At 38.1% G+C, this 16,749-nt stretch overlaps 1 protein-coding gene across 1 annotated transcript; it reads right to left on the reverse strand.

Annotated features, from left to right (window-relative positions):
• Positions 1-5,979: 5,979 nt before the first annotated feature.
• LOC128211147 (sodium-coupled monocarboxylate transporter 1-like) lies at positions 5,980-9,173 on the reverse strand. Its single transcript, XM_052915592.1, has one exon. The coding sequence runs from the start codon at positions 8,973-8,975 to the stop codon at positions 7,218-7,220; it is 1,758 nt and encodes a 585-aa protein (XP_052771552.1). The 5' UTR covers positions 8,976-9,173; the 3' UTR covers positions 5,980-7,217.
• Positions 9,174-16,749: the final 7,576 nt, after the last annotated feature.

The following is a 16,749-nucleotide window of genomic DNA, read 5'->3' on the forward strand; positions in this document are numbered from 1 at the left end:
AGCATAATATACAAAGCAAAACACTAGTGCCATTACCCTCAAATAAAAAGGAGAAACAGTGTCAGTTGTACAACTACGGAGGTCAAACTAGAAGTGAACTTTTTTAGACAAATCAATTTAATAGCATTATTTTAATTTTCTAATTGATATTTGTGAAATATCGTAACTTCACAGTTCTGTGGTAAAAGGCATGTGTATATCAAATCAGAATATTAACAATACTGTTTATACCAACGAATGGACATACTGTACAATATCAAACCAGACTGTTAACAATGTTGTTTATACCCAAGGATCTATGAACATAATGTACATAACGAAGGGTGTTTCTAAATACCCTTGTCATGAATTCAATTTTGTGAAGCACAAAAATAGTTAGTATTTTAAGCCCAGAATTGTGTCATGAACAAAATGTGCATAAGTGCATATGTGAATGCTTTGAATTATTATTATATATGAAATAAAATACGCCGCTAGTTGGCACCTTAATATAATGTTTCTTTGTTTATTTATCTAAAGGGTAAGATAATAAGTACTTTACGTTTGGCATTAATGAAATGCAATAGAAAACATAATGGCACATGATTCAAATCCGCCTAAGATTTCTCTTGTTTCTTCCCCATGCTTGGAGATAAACATGCTATATACAAATTATAACGGTATTCATATTATCAATTAAAACGTTACACAATAATATTTACACCTCAACTTCCATTCCTTAAATGAACTGCCTTTCGGCAATTGCGTTCATCAATCGATGAACGCAACATCTTCGGATATGTTCGTATCGTAATTCATTGCATAACAATATACATGAAAGCTATTGATCTTGTTATTGGTTGTATTGTGTCTGCAGGTCCCGTAAAATATAGATCAACATTTTTAAAAGTGTTAGTTTATTATATTTTAAATATATTGGTACCAGAAGTGTTTAAATTTTACGTTTTAAAGTGATTTCAAGTGGTTGATCTTTTCCCGCGTTATTGTGACGTCATTTGAAAAAAATGTTTCCGGTTATAGTCGGGTCGTTCTATTTACAGAATGGGTAAGAACGGATTACTGAAAAGTTTTCTTAAATGAAATGAAGTATTTTTTTAACAATTCTTGAATGAAATAATGAACTATTGGTGTAAATATAAGGAATGAATTGCGGGGTTGATATCATTATCGGGGATATGAACGCAATTGGGTTGGTCAAAGTACGCGTGGAGTCCTTCGGACTCCACACACATTGACCAACCCAACTGCGTTCATACCCCGATAATGACATCAACCCCGCAATTCATTCCTTAATTAAAATCAAAAGCATCGTGATGCATTTATCACAAGTGTGTATATATTTTGCGTATCGGTCAGGTACATAGATATCCAAGCATATACTTATTTATAAGTAGCTTTTACCTCAGTGGTAAATTAACTAATATAATAATTTGGTAAAATAAGGTTTTCTACTTCATTTAACAGTGGTAAGATAGGACGCACCGAGGAGTCTAGGTTAAAAGTTAGTTTCATCTAGAAACAATACGTCTGCAAGGAATTGCGTCCCAAATACATGCATGTCACATATAAATGACGTTTGTAATATCGATGTCGCCACGCATTCATTAACACTATGTACGAGCACATCTGTCATTGCTCAAGCGAAATGGTTCTTACTTAACCAGGATAATAACTCTGATTTTACAATTTCGAACAGTTATAAATGTGAGCCCGATGTACACTACAATGGACACGAAATATTACCTCCATCAAATGATGTACCGATTGGGTACAAGCGAAAAAACAATTCAAATAACATTGGGCGTACTGTTTGGTATACTCGATACTAGGGTGGCACAATACAAACCAGCGGTAATTTTATAAATTTTTCATCTTTTTTTTTCTTATTTTATTCCTTAGACTTATCCTACACGTTATGTGTCTGTTTATTTATTAATTCCTTTTCTATGTGTTTCTTTATTGTTTTACTTTATTTCTCTATATCTTCATTATTGGAGGCCATTAAGTGTTGAATTGAGTTGAATTATGTAATCACCAATAGATCGCCCAGAAATCCGATCTGCTTGGAAAAACGTTAGAGGGATCAAACATGTGAAAATGAGCTCACCACCGTTTGACTTACTTCGCATTGACCGAAGGTTTACAGAAGGTTAACAGAATCATGTTAAAATAGATATATTTTTACCAAAAATCTAGAGGATATTTGTTTATTTCAGTGTAAGATCGTATTTTATTTCACGAGTGTCATAGAAAAACATATTTTCACGAGTGGCGAAGCCACGAGTGAAAATGTATTTTTTTATGATCACGAGTGAAATAAAATACGATCTTACACTGAAATAAACAAATTTTCTGTTTCTTTTATGCTTATTTTCGGAGTTTTATTTGTTTTTTATTTATTTCTGAATTACCCCCGTTTTTGAAAAGGGTGGGCTATAGGCCGCTACCCGTGGGGCGCCCCTCATGCATAGTTATAGCTGTCAACTTTTCTACTCTCGGTTTGCTGAGAAAAAGTTCTCTGCTATTCATTCTTATAGCTTAATATTCGCTTGTTTTTTTATTGCAAAGCTTTATGAACAGTAAACAATGAAGTATTATTAGTGCACATAAGTTCCAAAAAATAATGAAAACACTTTTTATTTTAAGATGGGCATGAATACAAAACCAAATTACTACGCCGTTTAAAGAATGAAAATTTGGAAGGTCAAATGTGTTAGCAAAACAAATGTGGATACTCATTGGATTTTAACCATTCTTCTTAGTTTAAGACTGCATGTACGCGCGTTTTTATAGTAAGTTAATATTCAGTCATCTTACTGTCAGAGACCAGTCTGTTTCGATTTAAAATGTTTGTTTTCCAGATAAAGATTAAATGCCACGCTAGTTTGTTGACACATTTTGAGGTGTGGGTGGGGTAAAAAATATCGGATCTATCTGTAAATTGTGTGAATTCTCCAGGAAGCTCATTTTACTAACTACAAACGGTTAACAGTTCAAAATACATTTGAACGAGGATATAAAATTTTATTTATGTTCGAACAGTTGTTTTTGTCTGTAATTTGTTTGGTATGAAAGCAAATGTTCGAACATTCAGCTTCAAAGATCAGTATAATGGTTGATAAACGGATAACCGGTAATAAATGGTAAGTTGTTAATTTCCAATTATATATTTATTTAAATTTATAAAATATTTCTTTCTTTTTTTTAACATTTTTTTACATAATTTACTGAAGTCCAATGTTCTGTTTTGATCAAGGCAAGTACATGTATCAACAAAGGAATTTAAAAGTAGTTCTGAAAGTTGATATTTTCTCTCCTTATTTTGCAGTGAAAATATCATATTGATATTTTCACTGTTGTTATTTCACTGTTAAACCCCATATTTCATCGTAAAGCATGGAAGAAATAATATTCGTTACGTTATCTCCCGCGATAATTGCGTAATGTGGAGGCATTTCCATGTAATCAAATACCAGATAAATAAATGCAATTGGATTATAAAATGCATCTTTTAACAGGGTATAAAATGTAAATTGGAGGGTATTTTCAAATATAGAATCGAAAAAAGCGCTGATAGGCGATGATGTACAATGTCTGCAAAAATGAACATGCCACGTTTGCCTCTCCAAGGCGCATTTTCGCAGACGACGTCACATATTGATACCACAATGTTTACATGAAACTTGAATGTGAAATTTTCTCATGTTTTATAATGCCAGATATTAAACATTTGAATGATGTGTGTGAGGTGAACAAACTTATTGAGTCTTCACAATAAGAAACTAATGGTTCATCATTATGTTTTATCTGTGTTAATTCTTATTTTTTCGCTTTTCCTTCTTATTTTGCCATGTATCATTGTGACCATAATAATTGTTTATCTACACATCATGTTTTGTCAAGAAACTGTTATTTACATGTTTACGACAATAAACAACTATGTCTGTCTGTCTGTCTGTTCATAAAACATGTATTCAAAATTAGACAGAAGGTGCTTCATTTTGTTTTTTATGAATAATTTGACTACTTTTTTTCTAGCAATTGACAATTATATTATAAGTGCTAATGTAAGTCGACACTTAAAATAGTTTTTGCGCTGAGCTATACACTAAAACCATTTTATTATTGAATAGAGGGGATCATACGAGGGTCATTCAATTTCACGTCGACACTGCACATAATTTATATAAATTAGAGGTGCGAATTATTCATATCAACAATATAACCATTGCAAAGAAGCATTCGCCATGCAGTTCCATTTTTATAAAGCAGGTGTTTGCATATCAAGCACAACACAGCGTGCTAACGTCAAACTGTAACAATAAACGAAATCAGGCACCTAAATGTAATTTTGGAGCACTTTCAAACAATAAACTTTTCAAAAACTATAATTTTACCCAAAAAGTAAATAATTTTGTGCAATATACATTTGGACGTCATTAATATCTTCAGTTATATAACCACGATTCTAAGAAAATTTTGGCTCAGTTTATTTTATTTAGAATAATGTTTTATATACCCTTAAAAGATTAGGGTTAGACATGTAGCTGTATCGTACCTGTTACCATAGAGCAACACACTATATCATGGCTGCAGCTTTGACATGTAGCTGTATCGTACCTGTTACCATAGAGCAACGCACAATATAATGGCTTCAGCTTTGACATGTAGCTGTAACTCTAGGTCAACACACACGTACACTTGGTTACATCTAACAGTATTGTACCTGTAACCCTATGCCGATACAATCATGTATACATCGCTAATTATTTGACATGCATCTATTTCATACCTGTAACTCTAGATAAACATGTGACCACATATTCGTTATATAGCTATACTTTGCTGGTTAACCTAGTAAAACAAGCACGTATACCTGGCTAAATGTTCCAAATATAGCTGTATTGCACCTGTACCCCTAGGTCAACACACACGTTTACCTGGCTACATGCTCGACATGCAGCTGCACCTTTAACCATAGGTCAACCCACACGCTACCTGGCTACATGCTCGACATGCAGCTGTACCTGTAACCATAGGTCTACCCACACGCTACCTGGCTACATGCTCGACATGCAGCTGTACCTGTTACCATAGGTCAACCCACACGCTACCTGGCTACATGCTCGACATGCAGCTGTACCTGTAACCATAGGTCAACTGACACGCTACCTGGCTACATGCTCGACATGCAGCTGTACCTGTAACCATAGGTCAACCCACACGCTACCTGGCTACATGCTCGACATGCAGCTGTACCTGTAACCATAGGTCTACCCACACGCTACCTGGCTACATGCTCGACATGCAGCTGTACCTGTTACCATAGGTCAACCCACACGCTACCTGGCTACATGCTCGACATGCAGCTGTACCTGTAACCATAGGTCAACCCACACGCTACCTGGCTACATGCCCGACATGCAGCTGCACCTTTAACCATAGGTCAACCCACACGCTACCTGGCTACATGCTCGACATGCAGCTGTACCTTTAACCATAGGTCAGCCCACAGGTCAACCCACACGCTACCTGGCTACATGCTCGACATGCAGCTGCACCGTTAACCATAGGTCAACCCACTCGCTACCTGACTACATGCTCGACATGCAGCTGTACCTGTAACCATAGGTCAACTGACACGCTACCTGGCTACATGCTCGACATGCAGCTGTACCTGAAACCATAGGCCAACCCACACGCTACCTGGCTACATGCTCGACATGCAACTGTACCTGTAACCATAGGTCAACCCACACGCTACCTGGCTACATGCCCGACATGCAGCTGTACCTGTAACCATAGGTCAACCCACACGCTACCTGGCTACAATTCGACATGTAGTTGTATTGTACATGGAACCTTAGATCAACCGCCACGTTTACCTGGCTTCTGCTTTGGAAATACAAACATTGTTATTTCTTGACATTTACTGTTGTTGCTCTATGGTTATGTTGTTGTTGTTTTTGTATTTTACACTGCTGCTCTAAACAAAAAGGCATATAATATTTAGGTACAGATAAAAAAAAATGAGCGATATAAAGGTAAATATTTTTTATTCTGTACCTAAATCATGTATTTTTTTGGTTTTAATCAATTAAGTAACATAAGTTCAACATGAAATGCATCTAACAAAACAAAAAAAACAGCAGCATCCTATATCCTATATTGTGCGCTTTTAACAGAGAAACAGCCATTTCCAAACTGTATGCTGAACTGAAGTATTTGGTCATTGAAAAAGTCTGCGAATATGTGATTATCTTAGAACTGGAAATAACGCAATATAGACGGAGGTACTTGTGTAATATCAACTTCAAATCATAGCATAAACGGTAAGAAATAATTGGGGAAAACAACGCATTTTAAGACAACACTTCGCCCCTGCAATCCATTGATCTGCTCATACTCAACTTCTGATGTATCGTGTGGTGTGGTGTAACGCTGTTTTCACTGTTATTGTCTGAACAATGACTGTCCATGTTGAACTATGTTGCAGTCCATTCTTAAAACAAGGGACAGGTAATAGAAAAGAAGTGCGCCAAACAGTACAATAACCTAACACGTCAACCTCATATGTTTAAAATTTCGAGCCTCGGTTGATTCGTTTTCTCTGACATAATTGCCAGTTTTCGGCAGTACTTCATACTATTAAACAACTTGTTGGATTTCTTTAAACTCTTCAAGGGCTAGTTTAAGGAATGTTTGACATGATAATTCTCTGCGGTGTTTCTCCCGTTAATTGCACTGGTGTCACAGTAGAGGCTAATTTCCTGTGTATCCGTTATTGGCTCAGGGCCATTAAGGGTCCATTTCCATAATAAAACTTCTAAAACTGCACAGCAAGATACTCTGATCGGATATCTGATAAGAGGGATCAAGACAAGTAGATTAAGATCAATAAACAGAGGTTGTGTACTATACATATTTTTTGGGCGGGGGGGGGGGAAGGCTTAACCTAGGCCTTTAAGCACTTTTACTGCGCTGAACACGTATTAAACTCAATAATAAAAGCAAGAAGGCGAATGAGCGTGTTAAATGCTTAATTTTACAGGTGGCTTTTCTGACTAACAATATCACGTCTTATCCAGTTGAAAACGTTCATATCAACACACCGAACTTGACGTGATACAGGACGTCAACATGACGTGTGTTCGTAATATACACTTTAAAAAGCAGATAATGTACGGCTAATGTAATGCTACACACAGTTATCATTATTATTCTGTTTTCAAGTCTTGCATCGTAACCAGTTCTACCTTTTCAGTATTGCCACCAAATAGTTCTTCAACGATGTGTTTCCGAAAGGAAAACAAACAACGCTTGTCGAAGTCTTGCGGAGGTGAAGTGAACAGACTTACAATGACCCCAACAACTAACGCTACTAGAAAGCCAATCAGTGAAAATAGGATAAATGAGGTACGATATATTTCGTCCAAAGCTGACAGCTCGACTTCAGAATTATTTGTAGATGGCGAAAGTGTTGTAAACGAATCGTTTAGCGACAGTGACATGTTGCCAAAGAACGGCGTGGTGAAAGCAATGGAGCAGTTGTCCATAGGTCCATTAGGTAATTTAGGGTCGGATGGTAGGCCGCTAAGAAGCTTCCCAATATTCAGCCACAGAGCTACTGCTGCTCCACACAACGCTCCGGTCAGAACACCCTTTGTTGTAGCCCTGTGGAACATTGCAGACAGCAAAAATATGGCGCAAGTTGGTCCATCCATGCATGCCATCGTGCTTTGGAATAAAGAGATGACACTTCCAGGAAGCGAGGTAATTAGAAACGAAACACCCATGCCGACCGCTCCGAATCCTACAGTAACAAAGCGTGAAATAGTAGTCGATGTACTAGGGTCTATCTGCGGGTTGTATACCTTTATTATGTCTTCGTACACGATAGCAGATAAACTGCTTAGACATGAGGAGAGGGTACTGAACGCTGCACTAGATAATGCCGAAATAAAAAGTCCAGGTAGTCCAGGCATATTTTGAAATATGTCAGTGATCGCATATGGTAGGATTTCGTTTACATTCTTGACAGTTCCATTTCCATAGATATCACAACGTTTGTAAGCGTAGTACGCAAATATAAACACGCCCTCAATTACGGGAAGTACCTGCAAAAAAGAATATAGAGGGACACTCAAAAGATACATTCTCCTCGCGGTCTTCGTAGTCGGTGTGGCAAAAACCCTTTGCATCGCAGACTGTGTGTAACTGTAATACAGGGACAAGGTCAAAGACCCAAAAGTTACGTTCCAGAACGAAAATCTTATTCTCGGATCAAATCGAAAGTCCGTGTGAGTGAAACGGTCTCCGGCGTGTTCAACTATGTTTGACATTCCTCCAACTTCATACGACGTCTTCGCCATCACAGCAACAAACCCAGCGCACATGACTACAAACTGGAAAACGTCTGTCCAAATGACAGCTTTGATGCCACCAATTGATGTGTATAACGTCGTCACACCGGTATATATAACTATGGTGGCCCAGTAAGGTACTCCCATGACTACCTCCAACGCAATACAAGTCCCGTACGTTACCGTCCCAAAATAGAACACTTGGAATACCGAACCGAACACCATAGCAAGGATTCGCAGAGCGTTGTTGCCATATCGAAGGTTAAGATATTGGTAAACTGTTGTCAGTTTCAAGGGATGAAACACTGGCACAATAAAGTAAGCCGTGAATAACAGTGTTATGAGTTTTGCTAGTCCGTAGAAACCGTACATCATTCCATTAACGTATCCTTCCGCGGGAAAGCCAAGGTACATGACCGAGGATTGGAAGGTGACAATGAACGACAGCATCACAGGAACAGTGGGCGACTTCCGTCCGGCGAGGAAGTAATCCTCAGGTGTGTTTGTCTTCCTTCGCCTGTCTAAGACAGCAAATAAAATTCCTATCGACAATGATATCAGAATTGTTGCTGCGAAAACAACGTAATCCACAACAGTGAACTCCGACGCCATTTTGATATTATTACTGAACGCTACAAAATATGTCTTAGCGCGTGTCTATTTTAAAGAAGATCCTTCTTTGGTTCAGTAACTTGTAATCATAATACCTATCTTAACGCTCACTTGTATTGAAATTTGTAAACGAGAAGATCTTATTAATCGTAAGGATATGCATAAGTGTACATCTTTCGTATGCGAGTTTAAATTAGCATTTAAATAGCGCTTCCTATTTCCATACTTGACATGACTGATGCGTGTTATCTTGCGTTTTCGCTTTGCCATTCTAGTCAAAATAAGATATCGTCTTTAAAGCTGCAGGCTCTGCATTTAAAGCTGTATACATCAAAGCTAAAATGGACCTACTCACTGTAACGTATTTTAATGAATGATTTTCACATCAAAACAATTACAAACTAGGATTATGTAGTTGTTTTCAGAGACAATTTACGTACTGTTTCAAAGATGCCTGGTCGCAACAAAGAGGCAATGGTCAAAGGTTTTGAACGCTGACAAACGTGGCATGCGATTCGTACACATGAGAGCATTTAGTGTCAAAGGCGACGTCTGATCGTTCCAGAAGAGTGCCGAATGATATTATCTGATGCCATACATGTTGCTCGAACCTGAAACTCTAGAAATCCTTTAAAATTCCGATGATAAACAATACTCATAGACGGTGAAATAAAATTTCAAGCAAACCCCCCAAAAAGGTGAATCTCTAGTTTTAGAAGCGAATCATTATATTCCGAGTCGAATCTCTATATTTAGAGGTGAGTCTCTATATTTAGAGGTGAGTCTCTATATTTAGAGGTGAGTCTCTATATTTAGAGGCAAATCTCTACATTTAGAGGTGAATCTCTATATTTAGAGGTGAGTCTCTATATTTAGAGGTGAGTCTCTATATTTAGAGTCGAATCTCTATACTTAGAGGTGAATCTCTATATTTAGAGGTGAGTCTCTATATTTAGAGTCGAATCTCTATATTTAGAGGTGAGTCTCTATATTTAGAGGTGAGTCTCTATATATAGAGGTGAGTCTCTATATTTAGAGGTGAGTCTCTGAGGCTATATACTTAGAAGTGGATCCCCATATTAGGAGGTTAATATAAGAAAAGAATCGCTATATTTAGAGGTGAGTCTCCATTTTTAGAGGTGTATCTCTATATTTAAAGGTGAATTTCTATTTAAGAGGTAAGTCTCAATATATAGAGATTAGTTTCTATATATAGAGGTGAGTCTCTTTATTTAGAGTTGAGTCTCTATATTTAGATGTGAGTCTCTATATTTAGAGGCAAATCTCTACATTTAGAGGTGAGTCTCTATCTTAAGAGGAAACTCTCTTTATTTAATGCACTTCTATTTTTGCTATTCTGTCGACTTTAAGTCTATTTTAACCTTTTAGTTGTAGCTGGGAGTAGGATTAAAGCTATTGGTCCCAGGTTCTAGTGAATGTGGCAATGCATTATAAGACAGCATCGAGGGATCATCTTAATACACATACCGGGAGAAAAAGATTCGCATTGTTGTTGTTTTTTATCCAGTACACCGGATATTACCTCTTTACCGAATACACAGTGGTTGTGCAAAAGTCAATTGAAACCACGGCCCCCAGGTCCGGGGAATATCGGGGACTTTGACTTTCGGTCCAGCTTATCCTAGGTAAAATCCCCATGGAAGGTAAAACACGGCCCATTTCCTCCGCGGTTCCTGGTATACCCCGGACCTGGGTGGGGGCGTGGTTACAATTGACTGGTGCATCACGCTCAGCCAGATTTTTTTATAAGAAACGTGACATTTTTTTCTAACATTGTTTAATGTTAAGGTGTATCTTTCTTCCCATTTCTGTTGTTTGGGGTCGTGAAGCACTTGAAATAGAAGTTATCTCGCGTGCAAATTGGTCAATTGACTACAAAGTACATAGAAGTTGTATTTAATGGTGTCTGATTTTGATTGGACTTGTTTGTTGAATTCTCAATTCATGGAGGGCAATCATTGGAGCCATAACAGTTTGTTATGTGTTGAAAATGCTCAAACGCGTCTTCCGTTTTAGTGCCAATGAGTGGAATATGGATGTAAACAGTGAGTATGGTTTCTTATTTTCATTTTTAAGGTTTATACGAGTAAATTAAAAATAATGGAGAATATAGTTCCACATAGGATTGGCTATGAGTTGTTCTAAATGTTAAAGTGTTGAATGAAATTTAAAATCTGATCGTCTAGAACTTGCATAACTTTCTAGAGGTAAGTGTTGACAACGTACACATCTGAATTTTCGTGGGAATTATTATCGACCCTTAGGTTTAAGCAATTTCTTTACATGTGTGTGCCTTTGTTATTGACAAATGTTTGCCTCGTTACAAATCTTGGAACTTTGTTATATTTGTTATACTTGGTGCACTATGCTCGTTTTTTTAACGCTGTGGTGCCAATGAATAGGTTGTGATACTCATGAATTGTGATTTAGTAGGAAACGAATTGTGAAAAAATGTACCGATTTCATAACATGAAAATTAACAATTCCCAAAATCACAGTCACTGAATTAATATCATAATTCAATGATTACCCGTCGTGTATTTCGTAAAATATGCTATTCTCTGAAAGGTGTTGAAGATTGCTACAGATTCAAACATAAATGATTTAGAACACAACGTACATTTACAGCTAATGAAATTGCAGATTAAGTTGTATGCTCAATAATTAGAATTTCAATTTTCGCATTTAAAGGTCCGTCCACTGCTTCTTATCCGATTCACAATCCCTGCGTCAGATTTTGCGTTGACAATGTGTCAGTCAATGTGGTTGCATTCCAAGTCAGTGAGGTGACCTGAATTAAAATCTTAATGATAAAGAAGGGCTCATACGCTCACTCCGCTCGTTCTTAATCATTTTTATACTATTATTTAGTTTTGATGTGAACTATTTTGCAAGGGTAAACATACACCCATTGCTAAAAAAATGTTTCATGTTATCGTACTATTACATAAAACTTGACTTTTAAAAATTATGTTTTGGTCCTTTACACACACTTTTGCATTGTGGCAATTCCTTGGAACATTGACATTCTCCTCGTTACATGTAGCTTGAAAAACAAAGTTGGTACGTTTTTGTGACAGCAAATAAGCAACAATACAAACAAAAGTATTAAGTTACTAATACGTTTGTTAATTAATTACTCAGTGATGTCATACTCATAATGATTTGTTTACGTCACAGTTTACAAAAGGTAGGGTTTAATATGAATATTAATTTAAAGGAATGCCCTACTCGCCAGTACACAACATGTTTATGGGATTGGCCTAACACCAGTATAAGCGGCTTACAACGACAGAAGCGACCTTAATTATCGATGGCACCGAATGATGACTGGTAAATGTCGAAATGGTACTGTTCAGGGGAGACGGCAAACTTAAAAAGATGAAAATAAAATTCTGAACCTGCACTTTTTGGTTATTGCAAAACTGATGTAACTCTATGAATTGTATACGGAATTGAAACTGTCTTCTACTTACCCTGCAAATACATTGATTTCATTCATCCAATGCACATACTGCCTTTTATCACATGGTGTTTTTTTTTTTTGCTTTCTTGTTGGCTTTCGGCCAAAGAAGTGCAAAATTAAGCATATGCAAGAAAGTAAAAAAAGGTTTTTGCGCCAAAATGCATATACTGTTTTGTTTTTCTCTCATTTGATGCCATCTTAATGCTGATTCGGAACTCGGTGGTCATTTTTATCGAAAACAACCTCGGATGTATTTTGACGGTTTACAGACTTAAAAAGTGGTACGTTTAAGGCCGCTGCAAATAGATCGCGTAGTAATTTTATTTTTCAGTTAAACTTTATGATTTTACCTCTTGGGAATCTTAATTATGTTTGCAATTATATAATTCATTTGTAATCAATTTAAACTTAGATCAATAAAATTAATACAACTCTAAAACACTACATTTAAATAGTGATATGATTCAAAATTTACGAACTACTTCAACTGATGTACCGGCATACATCCGAGGTTGTTTTCGATAAAAATGGCCGAGGCGTTATGTTTATCCATAACAAATATGTTATGGTGACTTTGAATCAGAAATACGTGTACATATAACGCGTAAACTTTAAACTAGCACCGGGTGACCATGGATTATGTTCTAAATGTGTGTAATTATTTGGAAATTGTTAGTGTAATATATTAAAATAAATATTGTTTATACCAAGTTTGTATGTTTGTGCGATTCTGACAGACAAGGGACAACAATGCACCATACACATGTTTTGCTAATGATGCCGCACCTTAGTGAACATTATCAACTAAGTGAAAAATGCTCTTTTTTAGTTAAATTTAAGGGACACTAGCAATGTTTGATACCAAAATTACGAAAATAAGAAAAAATAGGATCCAAATCGAAAAGCCATATGAATAAATAAGTTGTGATGTACACACGTAAACTACTTATATCAGCATGCAGAGTTAAATACATCATTATGCTGATGTACGCTAACACAGGTGTTGTCTTCCCTACTGTCACTCCTACGCTCATGATATATAAGGTAGAATAATCTCTCTATGTGCTTATCCAGTAATGCTCTCCCTGGGCCAATTTATGACCATTGTGCGCAAGAGTGATGTGGCAGTTTTTCTCCAAGAGAGCCACGCGCGTCACTCCGCGATATACCACCAGCTGACACATAGATATGGTGTTAGCTAATTTAATCTTGGGCATAGACATCTTCCCGTTGGCAACGGCGATGGTGCTATTCTGCAGAGAGGTGGCAAGATTTGCTTGTTGTTGAATGCCAACGCGATTCACTGTGAAAATAATATAAATGAGTTTGTATGTATGTCAACATTCAGAAGACCACCAGGAACATTTGACATTTGTATATACATCCTGATTTGCATGTTTTGATATTTTTCCAGGTAAGCTTTGTGGGCAGCGCACTCGCATCTCACCTAGGCCACCCGGGTTAAATTCCTAGCCAGGGTGCATGAGAGTTTGGTTAGCGGTCACCCAGCCGGACAAGTGGGTTTCTTCCAGGTACTCTGGTTTCCACCACAACACCACGAAACATCATTGATATAATGTTATAATACAATTTCACATGCATACGAAGCAAAAGGTTCCAAACACAAATTGTGGCAGCTAAAACACCTGGCTCCTCTGTTCTTATACATATCCCAATTGAAAAAAACAACAACATTGCTTATATAAAAACACAGAAAAATACTAAACTGAAAGATGAATATACATGAGATTGGGCAAGAACATGCTTTATGCAACCCATTTCCCTGTATAGACTTCGCAATTTTTAATTCGATGTTTAATTTATCATTCAAAACAAATTATCCTTGAAGTAGCCTCTTAAAAACGTATGAATAACTTATCTTATGCCTAATATTACCATTATCACATTGTACCGTTAATATGATAAATAAGTATACAAGGGCTAATTATAAAACATCCATTTATATATGTATATATTCACTCGCGCAAAGTTTTTCAATAAAAAATCAGAACAATAATGCAAGTTTTAATGTATTTTCAGCTGAAACAAGCGATTGATACATTAAGAGGACAAGCCAAAGGTATTAAGGAAGCGATAATTTCAAACATGCCTCTGTATTAAAAGCTTATGTCATTAACGTGTCACTGTACGATCAGTAACTGCCACTTATGAAACAGTAAGAGAGCGCCACATAATGAAAAGTGACAGGGAATCAAAATCCATCTAGCGGTCACTGTAAGGGAGGTCCACTTACTCACCAGTGACAGGGAATCGAAAGACATTTTACGCTCACTGTAAGGCAGGTCCACTTATTAACCAGTGACAGGGAATCGTAAGACATTTTAGGCTCACTGTAAGGGAGGTCCACTTACTCACCAGTGACACGGAATCGAAAGCCATTTTAGGCTCACTGTAAGGGAGGTCCACTAACTCACCAGTGACACGGAATCGAAAGCCATTTAAGGCTCACTGTAAGGGAGGTCCACTAACTCACCAGTGACACGGAATCGAAAGCCATTTCACGCTCACTGTAAGGGAGGTCCACTAACTCACCAGTGGCAGGGAATCGAAAGACATTTCACGCTTACTGAAAGAAGGGGCACTTAGCTATCAGTGGAAAGGGGGAGCTACAAACCATCAGCGACAGGGAATCAGAAGCTATAACCTCGCTATTTAAGCGGAGGCAACCAATCCACAAGTGATTATTAACTACTCAGTGTAGCGTAAGGCCTATTACTCACCAGCGACAGGGTATCAAAAGCTATCAACGCGCACTGAAAAGGGAGGCAACCAATCCACCAGCGGCTAGGACTCGAAAATCATTGAATGCGCATTGTAAGGCAAGAATACTCATCGATGACAGGGAATCGTAATCGTAAGGCCATTTTTATTCTATGAAAATATGAGTAAGCCTCATATTAAGTGGATTAATGATGAAGTTCTCTTTTGCATGATGAACCAATTAACATTGTACTGAGCAAAATGACTATCCAAAGCCAGTTTTTCTTCATTGGCAACTTCACTGAGAGGTATTTGTAGAGGTGGTGGTATATTTGGGGTCTGTTTTTTGTTGTCTTCGGTGACATTCTGGCCGACCCCTCCAAATTCCCTATGCGGCATTACAGCATTTGTAGGGATTTGATGGTACATGAAACCCGATATAATACTATAAAACCGAATTTGTAGACTGGCAAGGATAAGTATGTTAAATGACAGGGGACCACCTAGGTTGAGTGCCTAGACTTACAGGGACTCACCAGGAAAAGTGCCTCAATTAACAGGACCTGCCCAGATTAAGTGGCTCGATTTTCGGGGATTGGGAAGACATAGTGTCTCCATTCACGGGGACTGGTCAAGTTTAATGCCACGGTTACAGGGTCTGACCAGGCTTAGAGCCTCGATTTACAGGGACTCACCAGACAAAGTGCCTCAATTAACGGGGACTGGCCAGATTGAGTGGACCGATTGTTGGGGAATGGATAGGCATATTGCCTCAATTGACGGGGACTGGCCAGGTTTCGTGCTTAAATTGACGGAGACTGCCAAGGCTTAGTTCCTCCATGAAAGTGAATTAACCAGGCTTAGTGCCTCAATTGACGGTGACTAACCAGGCTTAGTGCCTCAATTGACGGGGACTGACCAGGTTTAGTGCCTCAATTGACGGGGATTGACCAGGATTAGTGCCTCAATTGACGGGGATTGACCAGGATTAGTGCCTCAATTGACGGGGATTGACCAGGCTAAGTGCCTCAATTGACGGGGATTGACCAGGCTTAGTGCCTCAATTGAAGGGAATGGATAGGCATATTGCCTCAATTGCCGGGGACTGGCCAGGTTTCGTGCCTACATTGACGGAGACTGCCAAGGCTTAGTGCCTCCATGATAGGGAATTGACAAGGCTAAGTGCCTCAATTGACGGGGACTGACCAGGCTAAGTGCCTCAATTGACGGGGATTGACCAGGCTTAGTGCCTCAATTGACGGTGACTAGCCAGGCTAAGTGCCTCAATTGACGGGGACTGACCAGGCTAAGTGCCTCAATTGACGGGAATTGACAAGGCTTAGTGCCTCAATTGACGGGGACTGACCAGGCTAAGTGCCTCAATTGACGGAAATTGACCAGGCTTAGTGCCTCAATTGACGGGGACTGACCAGGCTAAGTGCCTCAATTGACAGGGATTGACCAGGCTTAGTGCCTCAATTGACGGTGACTAGCCAGGCTTAGTGCCTCAATTGGACGGGGACTGACCAGGCTTAGTGCCACGATTGACAAAGACTGGTCAGGCTT

The sequence above is a fragment of the Mya arenaria genome, chromosome 12 (assembly GCF_026914265.1).
Source record: "Mya arenaria isolate MELC-2E11 chromosome 12, ASM2691426v1".
Classification (NCBI taxonomy): domain Eukaryota; kingdom Metazoa; phylum Mollusca; class Bivalvia; order Myida; family Myidae; genus Mya; species Mya arenaria.

What these genes read in the sequence shown, in the direction of transcription:
- LOC128211147 (XM_052915592.1), bottom strand. Translation starts at nt 8,975, where the DNA reads ATGGCGTCGGAGTTCACTGTTGTGGATTACGTTGTTTTCGCAGCAACA.